The sequence below is a fragment of the Epinephelus fuscoguttatus genome, linkage group LG23, assembly GCF_011397635.1.
Source record: "Epinephelus fuscoguttatus linkage group LG23, E.fuscoguttatus.final_Chr_v1".
Classification (NCBI taxonomy): Eukaryota; Metazoa; Chordata; class Actinopteri; order Perciformes; family Serranidae; genus Epinephelus; species Epinephelus fuscoguttatus.
In genome coordinates, this window is record NC_064774.1 from 19,807,262 (window position 1) to 19,829,457 (window position 22,196).

Consider the following 22,196-nt stretch of genomic DNA (forward strand, 5'->3'; position numbering starts at 1 on the left):
GAAGGATGGATGGAAGGAAAGAAGGAAGGAAGGAGGGAGGGAGGGAGGAAGGAATGAGGGAAAGAAGGAAGGAAAGAAGCAAGGAGGGGTGGAAGGGAGGGAGGAGGAAAGAAGCAAGAAGGGAAAGAAGGAGGGATGGAAGGAAGGAGGGACAGAGGGAAGGAAGGAGGGTGGGAGGAGGGACAGACGGAGGGAGGGAGGATGAAGGAGAGACGGAAGGAAGGAAGGAGGGTGGGAGACAGGAATGAGGGAAAGAAGGAAAGAATGAGGGAGTGAGGAAGGAAGGAAGGAAGGAGGGAAGGAAGGATGGAAGGAAATGAGGAAGAAAGGAGGGAGGGAAAGAAGGAAGAAAAGAAGGAGGAAGTAAGGAGGGAGGAAAGATGCAAGGAGGGAAGGAGGGGAGAAGGATGGAAGGAAAGAAAGAAAGAAGGATGGAGGGCGGAGGGACTGAAGGAAGGAGGGAAGGAAGGGAGGAAGGACAGAAAGAAGGAAGGAATGAAGAAATAGGTTTACATTCAATGGTGGAAAGTAGTACAGTTAATCAAGTACTGTCTTAAGTGCACATTTGAGGTAGGCTACATTTACTTTACATGAGGATTTCTATTTAATGCAGCTTTGTACTTCCGATCCAGGATAATTCAGAAGCAAATCTTGTATTTTTACTCCCCTACATTTACTTGACTGCTTAAGTTACTTTCCAGATTCAGATTAATAATACAAAATATGATCAATAAATACATTTTGAAACTATTTGGGCATAGTTCCCCATTTAAGTATAAATTGAGGCTACTTTACTTTGACTTGTAGCAGAGTATTTTTACAGTGTGGTATCAAAGAGTTACTTTAATGATTAACTATAGGGATTGACATGCAGTATTTAGTTATTGAGAATCACCTGACCTAAGCCCTGATGGAAAACACGTGAGCGCTGCCTGTAAATCACGTGACCTGCAGTTTCTGCAGAAACCTAACGCGCTCTTTCCTCTTGGGGGCGCTGTGACGTCACCGGACCGCTTACAGGAAGTCAATTTATCAATCGGGCCAGTTAACAAACAAGAACTTGATAAACTGTTGTATTTGGGCCACAGGGGGCTGGTTTGTCTGTTGAGTCGCTCATTTCTGAGAGATAACTTCATTTGGAGGTCCTCTCATTCTGGGAGTTGAATACACAGGTAAAGTTTGGAAAGTTTCAGATGTATTTTGGGAACATTTCCAGCTGTAATTTGCTAATTGGCAGCTAAACCAAAGCTAGCTCAAAGTAAACAGCCGTTAGCCCAAGGGTTTATCTCTTGTTACTCTGACCATGGCTGTAATCTCATTGAGTACATATAATAGGCTATTTAAAATACTTTAAAATGGTCAAAGCTGTGCTTACAGATGTACATGGTCAAATTTATATTAACTGTACTTATCACACCACTAAACAAGTATTTATTTGCAACAGTTTAAGGGGCTACAATGAACCCTAAAAAGCCATGGTGAAGATAGAAGATTAGCAGGTAGGGAACATGACAAGAAATACATTTACATAAATTTAAAACAAACTATAGAAGGACCAGAGACACAAAAATTTTCTCCTTAAGTATGTCAAATAAGGCTTAATTTCTCCTTAGCTGAAGGATTTAAACAGTTGTACAGAATTCCTTAAAAGGTTTCCTTAGTTAAGGAAAAACTTAACCTCATTTACTGCGTTGAAAGAGATTTTACAGTGGTACAAGTTTCCATGGAGATTGTTTGCTTGGACTCACGCTTGTGATGCCTGTTATCATCTCACAGAGTTGGCTTATAGTTAGTTAGTGAAAAAATGGCAGAAGAAGAAAAGACAAGAAAGCCATATTGGTCAGAGGAGGAAAGGATCAAACTTCTGGAGGAATACAATCATGGAAAGCACAAACTACAAAGTAAATTTGATCCCCAAACACCAGATGGCAAACAATTTTAGGAAGAAATTGCAACAAAAATGAATTAAGTCAAATCTATATTTTAAAATCAAAAGTGTATCCATCGGGTTCTCCTGGTCGCAGAACACTCTTCTCAGGGTATGTTAGTTTTTGTCATTTATTATCATTAACTCGGTCATGTTGCAGTTAACATAGAGTCAGAGGTACTTTAAGGGTTTTTTTTTTTTTTTACCTTGCTTTGGTTGCTAAGGTCTTTTGTGCAACAGTCTAGGGATTCCTTAAGTATACGACAAAGACAGGGAGAAAACGATGAATACTCAGGATACTAAGGAGAGGACTTAAGGGTGATTTTTATTTTGAGTAAACCTTAACTAGGACTTTAAGGACAGTCTTAACTTAAGGTGTTTTGTGCAACTTGCTGGCTTTTAACTTATAAATATTGAATTTCCAAAAGGCTATGGATGTACATTTTAAATTTTGCATAAAATATACCCTGCAAATTGTCTAATTGCTAAATTTACAGGTATTAGCTTAATATTTCTTGTTTTGTAAACATAATGTAGAAAAAAATGTATCACACATTTTCTGATTCTGATTTATCCCCCAAAAAATTGGACACATCTGAAGTTTTACTGTTTCAAAGCTGCTTTATCTGTCGAGTCTGTTGAATATAAAGATATTTATTGTTACTTTGATAATCCAGAAGATGGCGCTCTTGAATAGCAGATTAAAGTCATAAGCCATAAGCAAAATGTTTTACTCACAAAGTTTTTTTCCTTGTCTGCTAGAACTGAATCCCCAATCTAAATCACTCAGTTTTTAAACAACAATCAAAAAATAAGCTTTTTGAACATTTATGAGACTTTTTTTTCTATTAACCTCTGATTGAATATGTTTATATTTGTGTATATGTACTCCTGTTTTTATATCATTATTATTACTTTGTGTAATCATTTATGCACTTAATGTGTATTTGCATCATTCGATTGTTTACCTTTTTCATCCAGCTTTTGTCAGAATAAATATATAAATGAAGTTACATTACAGTCAGCTGTGTTTTGTGAGGCTACAAGGATTAAAAAAAAATCATACCCACTGTGCTCAGCTGGAACTTTAATATACTTAAAATATAAAAGGGCTTAAATATCACAGTTAGATTTAGCTTGTGAGCAAACTGTGTGCAGGCTGCAGGGATGTTTGGCTAGCTGTTTGTTTGAGCTCCATCTCCATTGTTTGTGCCGTCTGTCCTTACCTGCAGGTACCAAACCCTCTCTGGCCACCAGATGGAGTAAGGGCTCTCTCATGGGAGTCTGCCACAGACAGAAAAATTTGGACCTCAGCAGGCATGTGTTTGCTCTCTCAGAAAAGGCCTCTCAGATCCTAACAAAATAACAAAACAGGTAAAGCTGCTCAACTGACAAATCTAATCAATATATTCTGTTGGGAAACTAATTTTATTTCACATACTGTTTAGTGCTTGTTCCAGCTCCTCATCCAAGCTATATGATATTTAATTTTAACCCCGTCACCCACAGCTGTACCATCAATTACATTATAGATGTGCTTAATTTTTTGTGTACGTTCACAAAATCCTACCTGCCATATGCACTATCATTAGAAATGTTTGGACGTCTAATAAGTTTTGTGGGTTTTAAAGATGTTAAGCTGCACAACATGAATTGGTAATGACTGACACACCAAAGGGTCAAGGGTCAAATAAAGCTTCCACTGTAATTACCGTTTTGATATTACATAACATGGTCTGTCTGCCCCTTAAAACTTTTAAGAAGACTGTTTACCTACAATTATTTACCTTATTATTATGCCCCGAGTCATTGTGTTGTGCACACAGTAATTTATTTTTCTGTTTGCGATAAAACTTTCTGGATTTTCTTGTTTAAATTTTAACTCCACCTAATTAAATTTTAGTTTAATTTACATAGATTATACAGTTTACTCCAGTTGATTCAGTGGTACATTGGACTTCAGTCAAACAGTGACCTTTCCTCCTCTGTGAGTGGATCCTTCAGAGTCGTAATCTTCGCCTGCGGAACTGATGAATCACAGGTTTCAGTCTGACTTGTCACGTAATGATCTGAAGCTGCCCTGTGCTTCCTACACATCTGGGTGTGTCTGACTGGAGGAACCCGTGAATGACTACTACCTGTGTTTGGATTGGTTGCTGTGGAGATATTTACCTACTGTGGAGGCCATGATGCTGAGTCATTAATAAGGGGGCAGTTGTCATGCTGATACAAACGTCCACCCTATGGACTTGCGGACTGAGCCCTCACAGACTTAAGTCCTTTGTATTGTGACTGTCATCACGTAAAGTCTGTGAGAGTGCAAGACTCCAAGGCCCTGATATATAGGCCTCAATTATACATGATGATCACTGCTCCCATATTCCACACCCAAATTGATGAATAGTGTTAGCTCATCTGTCCCAGCAGATAAGATATAAATCCCATGTGTGAATGAACCAAATTATATTTAGACATTTCTATACAAATACGTAAATGTTTGTAAATAAGGACCCAAGTATGACTAAATAAATTGGTATGACTTAACACCTTAATACTTAAGACCTTTTATTTATTTATATATTTTTTTTTGGGCCAGTTACCTTAGTCTGTATATTTGGTATCACACTGTACAGCTTTTATGTGGTAGGCTGCAATAATAAAATGCATTTTAATTACATCTATAACCCATACTTATACATATTTCTCTACCATAATGTGGTTGAATATTATTTCTGGCCTATATGATCCAAGTAACATTTTAATACAGTGATTATTTTTCACAGTCATAATATGTTCGATTTGTTTTTTTAGCCAGCAACTGTAAAAAACCTCAACATCACGTCGGAACTGCAGTGAATTGTTGGTAATTAAATCAGTGAAGTCTCCACCCCAAGTGGACTCTGGAAGTCTGCAGGAAGTCCACTTGAGGCCCATTTTGGATTAGTTGAATTGTGGGTTTGGACAGCACTCACAAAGTCTGCGAGTCTGCATGTGCAGTGAAGTCCAGCCTTTTTGATTCAGTATTAGAAGAAGAGTTTGTAATTTTTAAAAGGGATATTTTTAACATTATAAACAAGAAGATTAAAGACAAATTCAGGGCGGTAGTGTGCAAGTTAGTGGTGTTAGAAAGCTGAGGGAGGGATTTCATGAATGGACATTTTTCTGCCTCTGTGAAGGCAATAGTCGTGGCTGGAGGCTTTGTGTTTTTGGGTTGTCTGTCCATCCATCCCATTCTCATAAGGGACATATCTCAAAAACGCCTTACGAGAATTTCTTCTAATTTGGCACAAACATCCACGTGGACTCAGTGATGCCCTGATTAGATTTTGGTGGTCAAAGGGAAAAGGTCATGGCCACTGACCTGGTTCATCTTATTCTTGTAAACACTACATCTCAAAAGGGTCTTGAGTATATTTCTTCAAATTTGGCACAAACAGCTAGTTGGACTCCAGGATGAACTAATTAGAATTTGGTGTTAAAGGTCAATGTCGCTGTAACCTTGGTTACATCTCATTCTCATGAGCGTGATCTCAAGATGGCCTTTAGGGAATTTTCTCAAACTTGGCACAAATGTTTACTTGGACCCATTGATGACCTTGTTAGATTTTGGTGGTAGGCGAAAATCATTTTAGGAAACTATACAGTTTTAAACTATATAATAATAAAAACTGAAAGCACTTGTGCCGATTACATATGCAACACAATGCATTTATAACTTAGATTTCATCCTCCCCCCTCATCTGCCAGTAAAGGAAACTGAGCTCCAATAAGTAACTACCTTTCAAAAGTTCACTTAAAACAGGAGACACGTCGGACACCTTTATTTACTCCTACTTTTCAACAGAAAAAAACACGTTACCAGTTGTAACCAGACAGCATTTTGTTCAATTCATTACCTCCACTTTGGATTGTTACAATTTACAGAAAGAGAATACTTCATTTTCATACCATTTTTTTATGGTAATTTTAATATTTCTATATTTAAAATCAACGTACCTTAAACAGTTAAGTTTCAAGTATATTTTTCCTGCATTTAAAGTCATTGCCATGGTGTGATTTTGTTTAGAATATTTTAAAGAAATGAAGACTTGATTGTAAAAAATTTTTTTTTACATAATTACAGCAAACACGTAAAGAAAATCAAGTCTGGCAGCCTTCACAGAGATGTGAGCGGGTTTTTTTTTTACACTGACAGAAAAACAAATAAATTTGCTTCTTTGGGAAAATTAAATCCATTTAGGCATATATAGCTTTAATTCAGTTAACAGGTGTTGCTTCTCTCTTACTACTGTAAATAACCAGCAACTTGAATGACTACATAATATAGCTCAAGAATTCATACACTAATTTTGACAGAATTTCTCACAGATATCTAATAGGTTTAAATAATGATGTGATGACATTTTACATCCAGAAGCTCAAAGGTCAACTTCACTGTGACATCATCATGTTCTGCAAACACACTTTTGTGGCCACTACTCAGCATCATATCTCAGGAACAGAAGGAGAGACAATTGGTCGCATACTGAATTGGTGACACTAATTTTGGGTGTCCACCTTGAAACTGTGCTGATTGTATAGATCATCTTTGCTGTCAAGTTGAAGATGTGTGTGAAGCATCCACGTTTTAGAATTTGTAGCTTCATCCAACATCCACATTTGAAGAATTGTCTACTGTGTCTAGACATGGGTATAAACTGTAACTGCAACCTTGGTGGTTTGCGGAGGCAAACCACCAAGTGTTTTTGTTTGACCTGATTTTTGTAATTTTTTAAGAAAGAAAGAAAGTGTAATGGGATTAAAGTATCAAAAGTCAGGCTGAAGATAAGATGAATATCAGGTGGACAGTGATCTTGTCAAGTGGGCCTGGTTTGCATTTGAATTCTCCCCCTTCACTTTAAGACCTGATTCAATCAAGTTTCCGCACTTTAAGAGTCAGAGGGCTGGGCTTAGACTGCCAGAGACCAAGGCAGGAAATGTGTGTGTGCCTGTGTGTGTGAGAGACACAGAAAGAATTTGTGTGTTAAGGGACGTGTTTGTCCTTGCGTGACTACCTTCCTCTCCACTCTCTGCCCAGACGTGTTGTGTGCCACTGCTAACCCACTCTTCAAGGTAAGTTTCACATGAACTTTATTTTTGCTGTATAAACCTCTACACTTCAGTTCTTTGTCTTTGTACGTATTTTCCTCTCTCAGTCTTTTACACTGAAGCTTTTTTTCTGTTTTTCCTCCCATGCACGTCTTTTCCCTGTTTGCTCATCACATTCCTTCTCCTGAAATCAGCAGAGGAATCTCGCAACGGGACAATGTACCTTTGGTTTAACTTCAGCGAGACCCAAGTTTCTCTGACATGCATCTTTCCATTCGAACACTTATTCTCTCTGCTCCACCTTTCTGTAACTAGCGGATAAAACCACTCCTTTAATTTCCCTCTCCCAGTCTGTCCCTGTCTCACTTCCTTCACATCTTCCTGGTCTTATTTGCAGCAACTTCCTCAGAGTTAGGGTGGGGTATCAAAGCAGATCAGATCTTGTGGCTTAGCTGAGAAACTGAAGCTTGGTATTCAAAATAGGTTGAAAACACATTTTCCTACAGCTGTAAAAGTGTGTTTTGACATTCATAGTAAACTGTCTCATTCCTCTTTGTTCTCCTGTCCTCTCAGTTTCTCCCTGTCTGCATCAGCCTGTCTTGATTTCAGCCATCTAATCTCATAAACATACAGTGCACCCAGCCACGCAAACACACACAGATGTACACACACATTGTATACACTCAGTGTCAATTGTCAGATTGCTCTCAGATCTCTCCACACCTGCTTCCCTGTCTGCCCGTATATTGTCTGCTCTCATATTTCTGTTTGGTTATCAACGCATGAATGACTGATTGAGTCAGTGACCCCTGTAGCCTATCTGCGACCTTCTGTCTCCATCTAAACCTCTCTGATCTCCATGTCTCCTCCACATAACCAGATGCCTCAGGGCACTTCAGTAGTCGAGTCCAAAAGACCAAACTTTTATCTTTAGCATCACAGGCTGCCTTTTTTTTTTCTAATTTTCTTCCATTGTTTCCCTGGATGTGAATGACTAGATTGGATTACAGAGATTAATGAGATTGTTATTTTAAATCAGTGCTTTTTAAAGATCAAATGCTTAATGCCTCCGGCTAATGAATAACAACTGTGAAAAAAGCAGACCTCACATTTTAATGGATATTTTGACGATGTGCAAATCATTTTAGGACTACTGCTCACTACTAAGAGCACTGATGCGAGGGTGGGCCTATAGCTTAAAAAAATTAAAGGGTCAGTTGTGTAGATTTTCCATGCGTTTACTCTAAAATCTTTGAGATGTGAGTGGTTTTACATTGACTAATCGATTGCCAGCTATATTAGTCACATCACGAATATGAAAAGCTGTATAGTATGCAAATGCCAGCAAAGAAACCTGAAACCACCAGAGCAGTGTGACAGTTAGCATTAGCGTAGCGAACATGATAGAAGGTGCAGTTTTTGGATGTTAACCAGAGTGGTATGAACCCACTGTAGCGTAGTAGCAAAATTTAGTATATGTTCCATAACCAAGAACGCTGTGTCAGTCACTGTCAGTTAGCCTACAAGCTAACAAACAAACAGATAAAAGATGCTAACTACACTTAGCATTCTGATATGTCAGTCAATGATTTTGGTGCGCAACAGACTTCGGGTCTAACTGAAGCTCAAACATGTGTCACAAACTGGCTCAGAGTATGTGACAATTAGGGAGTCCACACAAAAGATTTACTTAAAACAAGCCAAATTTATTAAACTAAAATTAACATAATCAATGGAGTGTGTAGATCAGCAAAGTCAGTCATGAAAGCCATGCATGGGTGAGTGTCAAGTGTTCTGTGGAGGTGTTGAAGGTGCAAACCAAAACCAAAGATGCTCAGTGGATGTAAGCTGAAAGGAAGGGAGAGACCAAATGAACAGATTAGGCAGCTTTTATAGCTTGGAAGCCCAGGTGAGCTTAATCAAGGTAACGACCCTCCCATGTCAGCCAGCTGCCTTACGAGACTGGCTGAAACATTCTCAAAGACAGTGGGAGGGGCGTCACACATGTATGGTTGAATCTTTACGATGTTTCCTACAGTTATAGAAAACCTGCAAAAGTCATGGAATTTCACAATCAAATTTTCCAGGCCTGGAAAAATGATGGAATTAGTGACAATCATTGAAAGTTTTGAAAAAGTCACGGAATTTTGTTGTGTGGATTGAAAGTGTTGCAGTAATCTTTCGTGGATAACCTTACTCGTATACATACATGGCAAATCTTTTTCTGTAGCTGTCAGCTAACGTAGCTCTAAAATGCGTCGACATAGGACAGTGTTTTGTTGAGCACCATGTATGTTTTACTAATTTTCTCCCAGTGTTTCCTTTCTCTCTTCATGCATGCCAGCTAGCTGACATTATGTCTGAAGAGAGTTTGAAACTGATAGGTATGAAAAAATCCTTGGCAAATGCAGTAAGGGAATTTATTTTCTTTTTTTCTTTTTTTAGTATTGGACCTTGAAAAGTCATGGAAAAGTTTTTGAAATGTTGTCAATGAGAAAATCCTGACAAACACTAATGCTAGCCAACTTGTAGTTAAAGGGGAACACTAAGTTCAATAAACATTTGTGAACATGCGTTACTCTCTCTCAAAGCCAGAAACCAGAGTCTCAAACTTGGGATGGCATCAAGCACTAGGTCTGGAGCTGCTCCAGTGACAATGAATGGGAGGCTGATTTTGTGGACACACGCCATGTTTGTTTCTTTTCTTAAACCCAAATGAGCTTGACTCAATTGTAGTGCTGTCACTTCTAAAAACAGAAAATGTTCCCATATACTCAGAACATTCCCCTGGGTGTTCTCAGTGTCATCTATAACATATTTGCCAATTCATTGTCAATGGAGCAGCTCCAGACTTTATACCCTATGACATCACACATTTGAGTTATAGGATTTAGTTTTTTGATTTGGGTGAGAGTTGTTCAGGTGTACTAATGTTTTTGGACTGTCTCAGACCATAGGAAAAACATGTATGAATTTTGAAAACGGGTGTGGCTCCCCTTCAACCTTTCACCTGACTTGCACTGGCCTGTACCTTTTTGACTTTTTGTTGAATAACCACGCTGTAGAATTGCTCTGTGAGTCAGAAAAGGAACAGGACTTTACCCTCTTGAATCAGGGTGCCTGAACTTGTTCTTCCGTCTTCTCAGCTCTACTGAGAGTGATGGTGGTGTGGGGATAAAGAAAAGGGGAAGAGGTGGTCAGAGTCACCTGCTGCGCGTGTTTGGGGTGGTTTTAATTCCTAGCAACACTGCTGTTTGGGAAAGAAACAGTGAGCCACCCACTCATATGTGTTGCTGTTTTAGTTGAACGAGAAGGAGGGTATACAGTGACAGGGTAAAGGAGGAGGGAGGAAGAGCTGGAGTCAGAGGAGAAGGGAAGAGTGGAAAGATGGAGGAGCCAGCAGTTTGCTCTCCCAGTAATTATCCACTTGGTGTTTAGCTTTAGCCAGGAACCAGGAACCCGACTCTACCCCCCCCCCCCCCCCCCCACGCTGCGTCCTATCCACAGGCCACAGGTAGGCTTTCATCACACCAGCTCCAGTTACCTCCCGCATATAAGCTAACCAGGCCAGGTGAGCGCAAACACTCCTCCTCACCAGACCTCTCGGTCCCTTACAACCACACACGCACACACCGGGTCACACACACTTCAGTGGACACACAGAATGGAGCCGGAGTCAGACAGCATGCCGGAGGCACCAGAGGAGATCATACAGTTAAGTGGATCGGGCCTTTTTCTCTGCCTCCTTACTTACTCTTGGAGCGGCCGTCCAAGCATTGTAACCTTAACTCAGTGGCCCTGCATGTGCTGCCTCAGGCCCTTTCTCTCTTTCCTCGCTCCCTTACCTCCTCTACTCTACCATTTTATGTGTTCAAATATCCACTCCGCTGCATTGTCACCCTCCCTTGCCTTGTTTTGGTTGATAAACATGAGTTGTAGAAATATTATCTGATTTCAGATAACAGAAGATAAGAGACACAACACCGTCTTCCGTACTGAAAACCCCCCAAAACAGAAAGGGGTGTAGCTGCTGCTGACATCCTGTTTGGTTGACCACAAAGCTGAAAATTAGCACTAATAGTTTAAACTATTTCTGCTATACTGTTTAACAGATCGCACAGAAGAGTCGGCAGCAGTGTCTTAAGTGTATGATCAATGTATTCAGCTGACTCTAAACACTATAATCATTATAATTATTTGTTTACCAGTCCTCCTTTATCAGTTATAGTTGCTGCCCGGCGCCGTCTAGCAGCCAAACTGAAACTTAAACTGCTGCTCTTAAGAGTTTTATAATTTTGTTGCGCTGACATAATGACAGTAAAGGGCAGTAAATGCCCCACCCGTATATGCAGATGTTTATTTTGATACTGTCAAATTTATTTGGAAGTTTAATGCCAGAGGCTTCTCTTATCAAGACAAAACCTAGAAGATATTTAACATTACTGCAATTTGGGTTTGATAAGGGTTCACATGTTTGTGTCTTATCATCCAAGAGAAGTCTTTTGATTGAGGAAGCATAAAACTGTAAATAAACAACACTATATTGTACAGATATCTTAGAATTAAATACTGAATTTTATATAACCGATGAAGTGTCATTTTCAAAAACAATATCTATTTAGTGTTATAGCATCCGAAGGAAAGTTGAAGTGGCAAACATATTCGTCTCTATCTGATGATGTGTCTTGACTGGTGTGGTGATACTCAAACATGACTGTTCATTTAAATTACACATTATAATTTGATGTTTTTATGTAAATTCCTGTGCACATTTTATAGAAATAACTAGTTTTGCAAATTCCCAAAACTTTTAATTTAATCTAACCATTTGGCAGTTCCTCCGCAGCTCACTAGGTGGCGTTCTGAGGCCCACTGGTTGAGAGTAGCTATGTTATTTGATTTGTCAGTCACACTGAAAATGAAGAAATAGTTAATTCATAACCTCAAAACGATAAAAAAAGATCTTACCTCAAGGGCTACTTACTCAGATTTGCTGGTGATTTCAACTACATTTCATGGTTTTCCTCAGCAAATAAGGATAATTTAGTTAATCACGTAGCGTAAATTACTGAACAACTCAGCAAACTCCTGTTGTCATGTTACTTAGGTCACATGATGAACTTAGCTATCTCTATCTGCTGAGGAAGACCATGTTTGAAAGTTGAAAGCCCTAATAAAAAAAGCGAGTAAGTAAATCTTGAATCAAGGTTTTTTTGTTTTTGTTTTTGTTTTTTTAAATGTGGAAATAAATTCTTGATTTTAGCAACAGTACTCTGTTAAAGATCGACTTACCCTCTTTTTATGGAGCTTTCAGCTGCATCTCAAGGTCTTCCTCAGTGGATATACTGTAGCTCAGTTCATCATGCAACCTGTTATCTAACAACTAGGCGTACTACAGATCATTGTGTATCTTGGGTCACATGATAACCTAAGCTATCTCTATCTGCTGAGGAAGACCATGAGATGAAAGATGAAAGCCGCAGGGAAAAAAGCTAGTAAGTGGTCCTTGAGTTGGATTATTCTTTCATCATTTAACCAAGCAAAAATGTCAATCACTCATTCCATCTTTGTAAATATGTGCATTTGCTAACTACATCTTACATTTTATGAACTACACAATTAATCATTTGAATCAAAAATACAATCTTGGGATGACTCAATAATTTAAATACTCATTAGCTGCAGACCTACAACCACTTTCCAATTTATTAGGGACACCTAGCTGAAACTCCTGCACTCTAATGCAATAAATCCTCCCTTCAGGAAGGTCGCAGTTACACTCGGAGGTGTTATCACTCAGGGATAGCATGGTTTTGATGTTTGTTCCTGGTGGCAGCTGCTCTTGTGCGGCAAACTAAATGGGCATTGCGTTCTCCTTTTCTGACAGACATACCATCTCTCCATTCCCCATTTCTGTGGTTTCGCAGAAAGGTGTATTAATGAAGCTTTAGCGTGTCTTTATTTTCATTCCTATCTGAAAATTTAGACATTATTTTTTGTGCTTTAGGTGCCAGAGAGAGACCATACCTCAGTTTTGGCACATTTTGCCACCTCATAATATTGTGACATAGTGAGAGAAAAGAGGACAGCAGAGATGTGTGTCTCTACAAACCTCACCTACTTTCAGACATGCAAGATCAAACAGGAAGAGTTAAGTTAGGTGACTCATTTAGTACATGTACATCCAAAACCGCTGTTTTTTTTTTCTTCTTCCTGTATGACAGAGGGAGGAAATCTATGATCTATCAATACGACAGAGAGATAGAGACATTACAGTGACTCAACCAAATCCATACCTGGCTCATTCTCACCTGTGACGTGATCAAGCTTGCATATAGCCACACCTGGTTTTGTGCAATGACACAAGTGTTGTGTTGGTGTGGCCTGCCTTGGTGTTGTGTTGCATAAAAGTGATGTAATGTAGCCTGTGGTCGTCAAGCAGCAGCAGCACAACCCCTCATTTTGTGTCAAGTCTTGTTGTAATGGTGCTCATCACATTAACCGCGCCCTCCACTCTGTCCTCTGTGTGTTTTGGAGCAGTTTGCATTGAGCTCTGGTCTTTGCAACACATTTTACTCAACATTTCCATCAACAGTGAAGTTCTGTAAAAAAAAAATAAAAAATACCCAAACAGAAGTAAGCATGACTAGAAATGGAGCCTCGTCCTCTGCCGTGACAAGATTAGTACTTCCTTCATTTGTCCTTCGTGTACATTTGACTTCTGCTTTTACTTCTCCTTACTCTGACCTAAGCCGATCATTCATTCCCACGTGGAAACAATGACACAACTCTGTGTGTTTACACTTCCCATTTCATCCCCTTGTGTGGGAGGGGAGTTGTTCAAAGTATGACTGCCATCAATTGCAAAAAAACATATTTTTCAGTCAGCGGTGACTCTTGAAGTCTCTCTTCCACTTGTTTTACCATTCTTGTCTTCCTCTCCTCTCCTTGCAGTATGCTCCCCTTCCAGGCAGCGCCAGGTCAGTTTGGGCCTGAGGTACGGGAGCCGGGCCTCCGAGTGTGGAGGGTGGAGAAGATGAAGGCGGTGCCGCTGGACCCCTCCGAGGTGGGAGCCTTTTATAACGGGGACTCCTATCTGGTGCTGGAGAACCGTGGTGAACAGGGAAGTGATCTCCACATGTGGATAGGTGAGAGAAAAACGACAGCTGTACAAATTGTGTATCTGTATGAGGGGGAAAGACGTCACAAGACAACAGGGTTATGTAGCATGTAGCTATGTGGTCTGACTCAAGAACGCAGTAGGCAGAACAATGAGAGAGAGGAAAAGAAAACTAGACGGCGAGCTACAGGGCCTGACTAACCAGGTGCAGAGGCATTCCTCAGAACTCCAGGCAAGGAACTGAAGTTAGTCCTGATCTTTTGGCTCATTTACAGAGACAATTTTGCACCAAATACATGCATGTTACCTAATTTAGATTTGTGCAAGTAGCACAGAAGCACCGAGATGCTCTTTGCTCAGCGGTGCAGTTAAGAGTGCATTTTACCCTTTGCTGGTGCTTTGAGCATTACATAGTTTTGTCTTAGGTTTAGTGGCCACAGAAATATGCAGTCCTTTTGTGAAATCGTTCGTCACTTTGCTCAAGCTGTTTCCTCAGTTGGAAAAGCAAGCCAGCCAATCAGTACTGAGCAGGCTGGATCAAGAAGGGGGACCTTATTATCCTGGACCACAGCCAAAAAATGGCAATAGAATAACAGAAATGAAAATGGCAACAGCTGCCAGTAAGACTGACGACAGGTTGTTGTATGTGGACTTACTTACTCTAAATAAATAGTGGATCATCTTAAATGCTCTCTTCGACCGTTACTGCATCTTCATGTTTACTGGAAAGTAAATCGTCAAGCCGGTTATGTCACTCTCTGTTGATTGGTTAGGGAAAAACAAAACAAACAGACAGACAAAATATTCCTCGAAACATGAACGTGTCAGACTGATTGAATTGTTGTGTTTCACTTCTTTTTTTCAGTCACTTTTTTTAAACCAAAGTGAAAGATAGAAACTAAATCCAAGGACATCACAGAGGTTAAAAGATGTGTGCGCACTACAACATACAATGCAACATGATACTACACATACTGTAACCTATTTCCTGAAAATTTAGTGTGAGACAATTTTTGGTCTTTGGGTCCTCATTAAAACAGGAGACACACAAGTCAAGACGTCTACACTACCATGTGTCGTCCTGACTTTAAGGACACTTTAACTATTACTTTTACTCCAGCACAACCGCTAACCACTGTCCCATGCTTACTACACACCTCACCCTGGCCCCGTGCTGCGGTTGACAAGCTAATAACCCTCCCATTAATGGTGATGACACATGAGACACGGCGCTGACCTGCTGCATCATTGTGGGCTGGATGGAGAGGGATGAAGGCACGATGAGAGGGAGAGAAGAAGTCCCGGGGGAAACTGGGATGGTTTTTGAGTGAGCGAGGGCTCGTTAAAAATGCAGGAGGACTGTTACAGTACTCAAATGTGGCTGTTGTTTCCAGCATGTATCCGGTGCTTAGGTAACACTAAGCTGATTGTCACAGCTTGGAGAGGGCTCTCTGTGCTCAAGCATGCGTCTCTCTGAAGCCTTCCCTTCCTCCCTCCCTCCCTCCCTCCCTCCCTCCACTTGTTTACAATTGATGACCCCTGTGTTGTCTTTGTGTGTTGGCCGGCCAACACACTGTTTGCTTCTCATTTCTTTGTCTCCATGACCCACCCCCTCTGTCAGCAGCTCTTTGTTCCTCATATTGTGACTCATTTCCTAATGATTTCTTTCTTTTCTTTTTCTCTGCCACCTCACTCCGTCCCTCAGCTCTACTCGCCTTCACTTTTTAATCTTTAACTGACACTTTGTTTGATAAAATTATCCCAATTCAAGGTCCACCAGCTGGCCTTTGAGACATGATTTTATTGACATGTAGCTCAGTTATGATTTCATCCAGAGCACTTTTAGGAATAATCGTACATAAAAGTCAGGCCCGCATACAATGGTCTATGGTTGACCCTTAAATGGGATCAAGTGCAATAATTTACTTACTGACTTACATCACTGACAATGCAAGTTATATGTATTTACATGATAAAGACACTTACTGGTATCATGAAAACACATTTCATCTTGTCAAGTTTCAACAGCACCAATTTAAAAAGAACCCAGCAGAGATCACTTGTGCAGAACACAGATGTGTCGCTAACGTTAAGATGTAAAGAATGCAGCATGACTTCATAAGTCAAAATGCCTCACCAAAAATCAGGGCTCAATAAAGAAAAGCCAGGTCAAATAGTCAAATGCATGACGCATGAATCAGTTTCATCAGTCTGACTTGTTCTCTAACATCAAGTTTCAAATATTAAAGTTTGTCTTGAGAGGAGTGTGTGTTGTTGAACTCGATATTTAATTCTTTCCTCTCTTACAAATCTCTTCTCTGTTGCAGGTGAGAAGTCGTCTCGGGATGAGCAGGTGGCGTGCGCCATGCTGGCCACCACGCTGGATAACTTCCTGGGCGGTGAACCCATTCAGCACAGGGAGGTCCAGGGCTACGAGTCCTCGGAATTCATGAATCTCTTCCCTAGAGGGGTCAGCTACAAGGTGAGGACAAGATAGAGCTGATTCTGGATGTTCGGATGATTTAAAAACTGGACTGACATTGAAATATGAGAGAAATTCACAGTCCACAAACCTGTTTTTTTTAGCTGCAGCTGCAGAGTTAAATTTCAGAAATGCTTTATTTCATGGGTTTGTAATTTCTTAATATTTTCCAAGAACGTTTCCTGAAGAGAATGATGTCAATGTGGCACTTACTATAGGTAAAATAGGAATTTCATGAAACGAAAAGCTTCTTTAAACCCAGGTAAATACTCATCTATTATTTATTTTTATTATTAATATAAGTTTTTGTAAGACACAACAGGGCTTTAGTAAGAAAAGACAGAAAAAAACATGATGCATATTGAAAAGACACATAAATAGCATTTTTAAAAGAGTAAAATAGAATGATAGAATAAAAATGTTCAATTAGACATTTCATTCCTGCATACTAAGTGAACAGCAATCATATTACACATGCAGTAATGCCTTAAAATTTGAAATTCATACTTAATTTAAACTTGCACAGTTGTTGAAAATATTTTTCTCCAGTTTTTAATCATTAATGACAAACAGAGGGTAAAAATTGTCTTTAGACAAACTGTCCTTTTATCAAGCATCTTTTTATTACTGGAATACTCTCTCGGCATTTATGGATAATTATGACCTCTCTGCCAAAGTCCTCTCCTGCCACTCAGTTTACATGGCGCCAAGTCAAACTCAATAAAACAAACCAGGATGTTGAAGCTGAGATTTCCCAGCAGGACAGTAACGTAGAAAATAAAAACCTAAAAACACAGTACCTTGACAGAATAACAAAAAAAATGACTATCTCTCACAGGTGGGCGGAGTGGAGTCAGGCTTCAGGAGGCCTCAGGGCCCCGGGTCGGTGCAGAGGTTGTACCAAATCAAAGGGAAACGCAACATCCGTGCCAAGGAGGTGGAGCTGTGCTGGAGCAGCTTCAACAAAGGAGACTGCTTCATCCTTGACCTTGGAGAGGTGAGGGCACACACTGTAAACTGTAGGGTTCCCACGCTCATGGAAAACCTGGAAAGGCCATGGAAATTTGTTGTGTTATGAAATTGATACAGTCATCTTCCCGGCAATGTCAGAATGCAGCTGCAATCCAAAATGAAGTTTGTTGTGAATCTAAAACTGCAAATTGCTGGAGGTGAATATGATTATGGCGACAGTTTCATGGGTGTTTCACTGCCCCTGCAGATCATTGTGTCGTGGATTGGGTCAAAGGCAAACATCTTTGAGAAGCAGAAGGTGCGTGAGATCGCCTCTCTGATCCGTGACACGGACAGACACGGCAAAGCCCGAATTGTGGACTGCACCGAGGGGGAAGAACCAGAAGAGATGCTCAAGGTAAATGCACACTTGGATTATACAAGTAAAAAGAATTTTACTGATAGAGGACATAAATCTTTTTTAAAGGAACAGTGTGACATTTTAGGATACGCACTAATTGGCTTTCTTGCTCTGACTTAGATTAGAAAGAATTACAACCACCTTCATGTCTGTAGTCTGTAATTTGTTAGTGAGCTTTAGATGTGCTGAGCTTCCTGTCTTGTTGCTCCAGGTCTTAGGAACGATGCCTGAGCTGGCAGAGAGCACAGAAGAGGACACCAAAGCAGACGCTTCCAACTCTGCCTCCCTCTACAAGGTAACTTCATCTGCAAAGCTTTCAAAACTGCACTGACCTGTCAAACCACTATATACCACTCTACCATTTACAGATGATTTGGAATTTTTCAGCTGGGGTTGTTGGAAGGCACGCCATCAGTTAAAGTGTGCGCTATATTTAGAATATTTTAACAGCTTTACCTTAATGTCAGACAGCGCTTAACGACGGGGAACGGAAGCAGTTATCTATGCCCTCTTTAAAACCAGACTCCATTTCTATTCTGTACTCTATTTTGTGGCTGAAAGTAATTTGTAGCTTCTTAAAATATGATTGAGGATAGTGATAGTGGCTAAAATAAACTTTGCTGCTGCCCCCGTCCACACTAGTACATTCTTAGCTTCATGCTTCTCCAAACTAGAAATTCACCAACCGCCATCTACTGTAGGTAATAACACTGTATATATATTAAGTACCTCATACAACCCCACTTCAAAAAATCCCAACTGTCCCTTTAAATAAAGCATAAAACTGTGTCCCTTTACTCCACAGGTGTCTGATGCGACAGGTTCTATGACGATAACCAAAGTGTCCGAGAAGAGCCCGTTTGCCAAGGATCTGCTGGTTCGTGACGACTGCTTCATTCTGGACAACGGCGCCAACGGAAAGATCTTCGTCTGGAAAGGTGAGGAAATACTACTTGACCCCGAACCGGCAAACCCGTGCCGCCTGAAACACATACCGGGGAAAGTGATAGTTGTTACATGCCGGTGATATTCGGTATCTAATTGGATCAAATTTTAATGAGCATTGTGAAAAATAATGGTCGACAGTTCTCACAGGGAGGAGAGTCTCGGTAAGCATTTCTCTTTTTAAGTGTCCATTTTTAAACCTGGCAGTGTGTAGAAAGGTTTAAGACAACCTTTACACCTCAGTGTGGGGAAATAAAATTTACAGTTACAACTGAACAGTTGACTGAATGAAGAAAATATTAAAATCAAAATCATTTGAGATGTGTTTGTGTTCAGGAGGGTGCAGAGGGGAATAAATGTCCATTTATTAATGAAACAAAAATCCCCCTCTATAAATATATATACACTCACCGGCCACTTTATTAGGTACACCTTGCTAGTACTGGGTTTGCAGAACTGCCTTAATTCTTGGTGGCGCAGATTCAACATGGTGCTGGAAAGATTCCTCAGAGATTTTGGTCCATGTTGACATGATAGCATCACACAGTTGCTGCATGTGTGCATGTACTTACATAATATCATTTTCTCTCCTATTAAAGGTCTAGTGTGTAGGATTTAGTGACATCTAGTGGTCAGGTTGCAGAAGTGAAATTTCTCCTGTAGCAGAGCAATGGTAGCCAATGTGAAAACACAAATGGCCTTATCTAGAGCCAGTGTCTGGTTTGTCCGTTCTGGGCTACTGTAGAAACACAGGGCTAGGTACTGACTGAAACAATCTGGACCCATGTAGTATCAAAACATCTCCAGTCAAGCGATACCTGCAATCGATCCTTTCTGTGCCGGTGGTCTGATCCCCGACTGGTAAGCACAAGCTACACAGCTGCAGCAGCAGCTAACATCCCACACCATGCCATTAAACAGTCCCAACCAACCCACATGACAGCAAAACAGCTCTGACTCTGTCGTTAGACACGTTGATGAAAAGCCCCATGATGCTAACAGTTAGCCCTCTTACTGTGTGTTTGGGGCCGGGTGGACTCTCACAACTTTCCCAACTGTGGAGCTCAATTTCTTTGGTCGCTAGACGCCACAACCTAAATTCAACAAAATATTAATGTCTAACAACATCAGTGGCCAGCGTCATTTGTTTTAAGAGGAAAAAATGAGGTGTTGTGTTGGTATACTGGGCGCTGTAATCCTCCGGTGCTGTAAAACAAGGCTTAAGGCTCTCTCTCTCTCTCTGTCCCTTTTAAAGCACTTTCTAATTAAAGCAAATAAAAACCCAGACCAATCATTGAAGTTGTACAGTTTACACGCCACTCCATTTAAATTTGGGGATCTAACGAAGTACTCCTGCTATCAGCATCACTTTAAAGGCACTGTTATATTGGTATCATTATTTTTAAATTGATATAAACGGCTCATTCTCAGTTATGAATATTTTCATTTCTGCCAGTAGATAAAATCATTGGACCTTTAATACTGACATATGTACTTGAAATTGCTGCGGTCATTTTCTCCTGTGGACACCAGGAAGAGAAGCTATCGAGGATCTACTTGTCTATCTGTGATCACAAAGGTGGACACTAGCAATATGCTGCATCTCTTAAACTGCCAGTGCTAACTTCAGCTGTTGATTGTCAGGTAACGGAGCAAATTGCGCTGAGAAGCAGGTGGCCCTACAGATGGCGGATAGCTTCATCGAACAAATGAATTACCCCAGGATGAAAACACAGGTACTGCTCACAGCTCGTAAACGTTATCATATCTGCTCTGGCTCCTGCAGCCTTTACAGCAGCTTGTTATGATTCTAACGGATCATTTACAGCACATCCACTGTAACGTCTTTATGTACACAGTAGGCAGTGACAGTGTCTGTGCATTGCTCTGCAGGTGGAGATACTGCCACAGGGGAAGGAGACCATCATCTTCAAGCAGTTCTTCAAGAACTGGAACTGAAACATTTCAAGGGAACATCTGACAAACCCTGCACATGACAAGAAGCTGTAAATCTGAGACAGCGTCTGTTACAAAATACATTTTTTATATGCATCAACTTGTATGTACATATTTGTAAGGTACCGCGCTGACAGAGCACACTGTTTGGACTTGATAGAATAAGAGATGTGATGCCACTTTTATAAATGCACACAAGTTTCTTCTGTTGAGATTATAAAGACTATAAAGTTAAAGAGTTTGGATTGGTTTTTTTTTTACATTTGTTCTAGTGTCACAGATTTGCCTGCATTTGAAGAATAAATCTGAAACTGCCTGCTACTTATACAGGAAGTGGTTTGAGTTTCTTTTTTCCTCTCCAAAAGTTTCTTTTGCTGAGATGTTTGGCCACGCCTCCAGGACGGCATTTTCCTTCATGTTTAAACTATGCCCTCTCTGTTGTCATGGCAGTGTGAATATTACCTGGACATAATAACTCAGTACGATTACTTAACAGTCCACTGTAATCGCGGTTGGAATTTAACCACATACATTTGATCAAATGCTGATCTTATGTAACAGCTTGACGCACTTGTACCCCAGATATGTCGTGCTATCTTATATCTGACTACAGAATATAATGCATGGCACTAGATTAGATTACCCAACAGCATATCAAGTGGTTAAACTCGCTCCACCTTCACCAGCTACAACAGTTTAATGCTGCTTACGCATGAATGCAGCAGTAATAATAATAATCCTATAGTCAGTGTTGTGACATGTAATAGGTTACAGATTACAAGTTACCCTGGTAAAATGTTATGTAATGTAACTATTTCAATTACTTAATAAGAGTAATGTAACTTAATACATTTGATGTTGACCAGTGTTGTCCAGAAAGACACCAAAAGAAGGCATTCCTGCATAGCGAAAAGATGCAAAGCAGTGTGTTAAACCTTTGATTTGTCAGGTATTTCATTTGCTGGATTAAAAAGTAACAAGAAATTACTTTCTAATTATCATCTAGAACATATTCCAGCAGGATATACCTCAGAATAAGATCACATATAGTGAGGTTGTCATCCACATTCCTCTTCTGTTTAAAATTCTAAAGCCAATAGTACCTAAATTCAGTCTGGTATCTCTAGGAAATACTCCCATATTGGACAATTCAGCACCTCACTATTTACATCCAATGTTAACGTCCAGTTCTCTAACTTCTAACAAAGATTTGAAGGGTCAGACTATTTCAAAACTGTGCCATCTATCAGAAAGGGCAGAATGAAAGTGTAAAGTCTGGTGTCTTTTTTCCACTTTGTACTCACCA

General features: G+C 40.1%; 1 protein-coding gene across 2 annotated transcripts; it reads left to right on the forward strand.

Annotated features, from left to right (window-relative positions):
* The first annotated feature begins 1,055 nt into the window (after window positions 1–1,055).
* On the forward strand, window positions 1,056–21,215 carry capgb (capping protein (actin filament), gelsolin-like b). 2 transcript variants are annotated; one of them, XM_049568952.1, is made up of 10 exons: window positions 1,056–1,172; window positions 3,160–3,301; window positions 13,970–14,163; window positions 16,463–16,617; window positions 17,456–17,614; window positions 17,837–17,986; window positions 18,201–18,284; window positions 18,795–18,927; window positions 20,579–20,670; window positions 20,828–21,215. In XM_049568952.1, exons 3-10 carry the CDS (start codon window positions 13,971–13,973, stop codon window positions 20,891–20,893), a joined length of 1,032 nt encoding a protein of 343 aa, XP_049424909.1. In that variant the 5' UTR covers window positions 1,056–1,172; window positions 3,160–3,301; window position 13,970; the 3' UTR covers window positions 20,894–21,215. The 2 variants fall into 2 exon arrangements, with proteins under 2 accessions (XP_049424909.1, XP_049424908.1); XM_049568951.1 differs by lacking the exons at window positions 1,056–1,172; window positions 3,160–3,301 and adding an exon at window positions 6,879–7,039.
* Window positions 21,216–22,196: the final 981 nt, after the last annotated feature.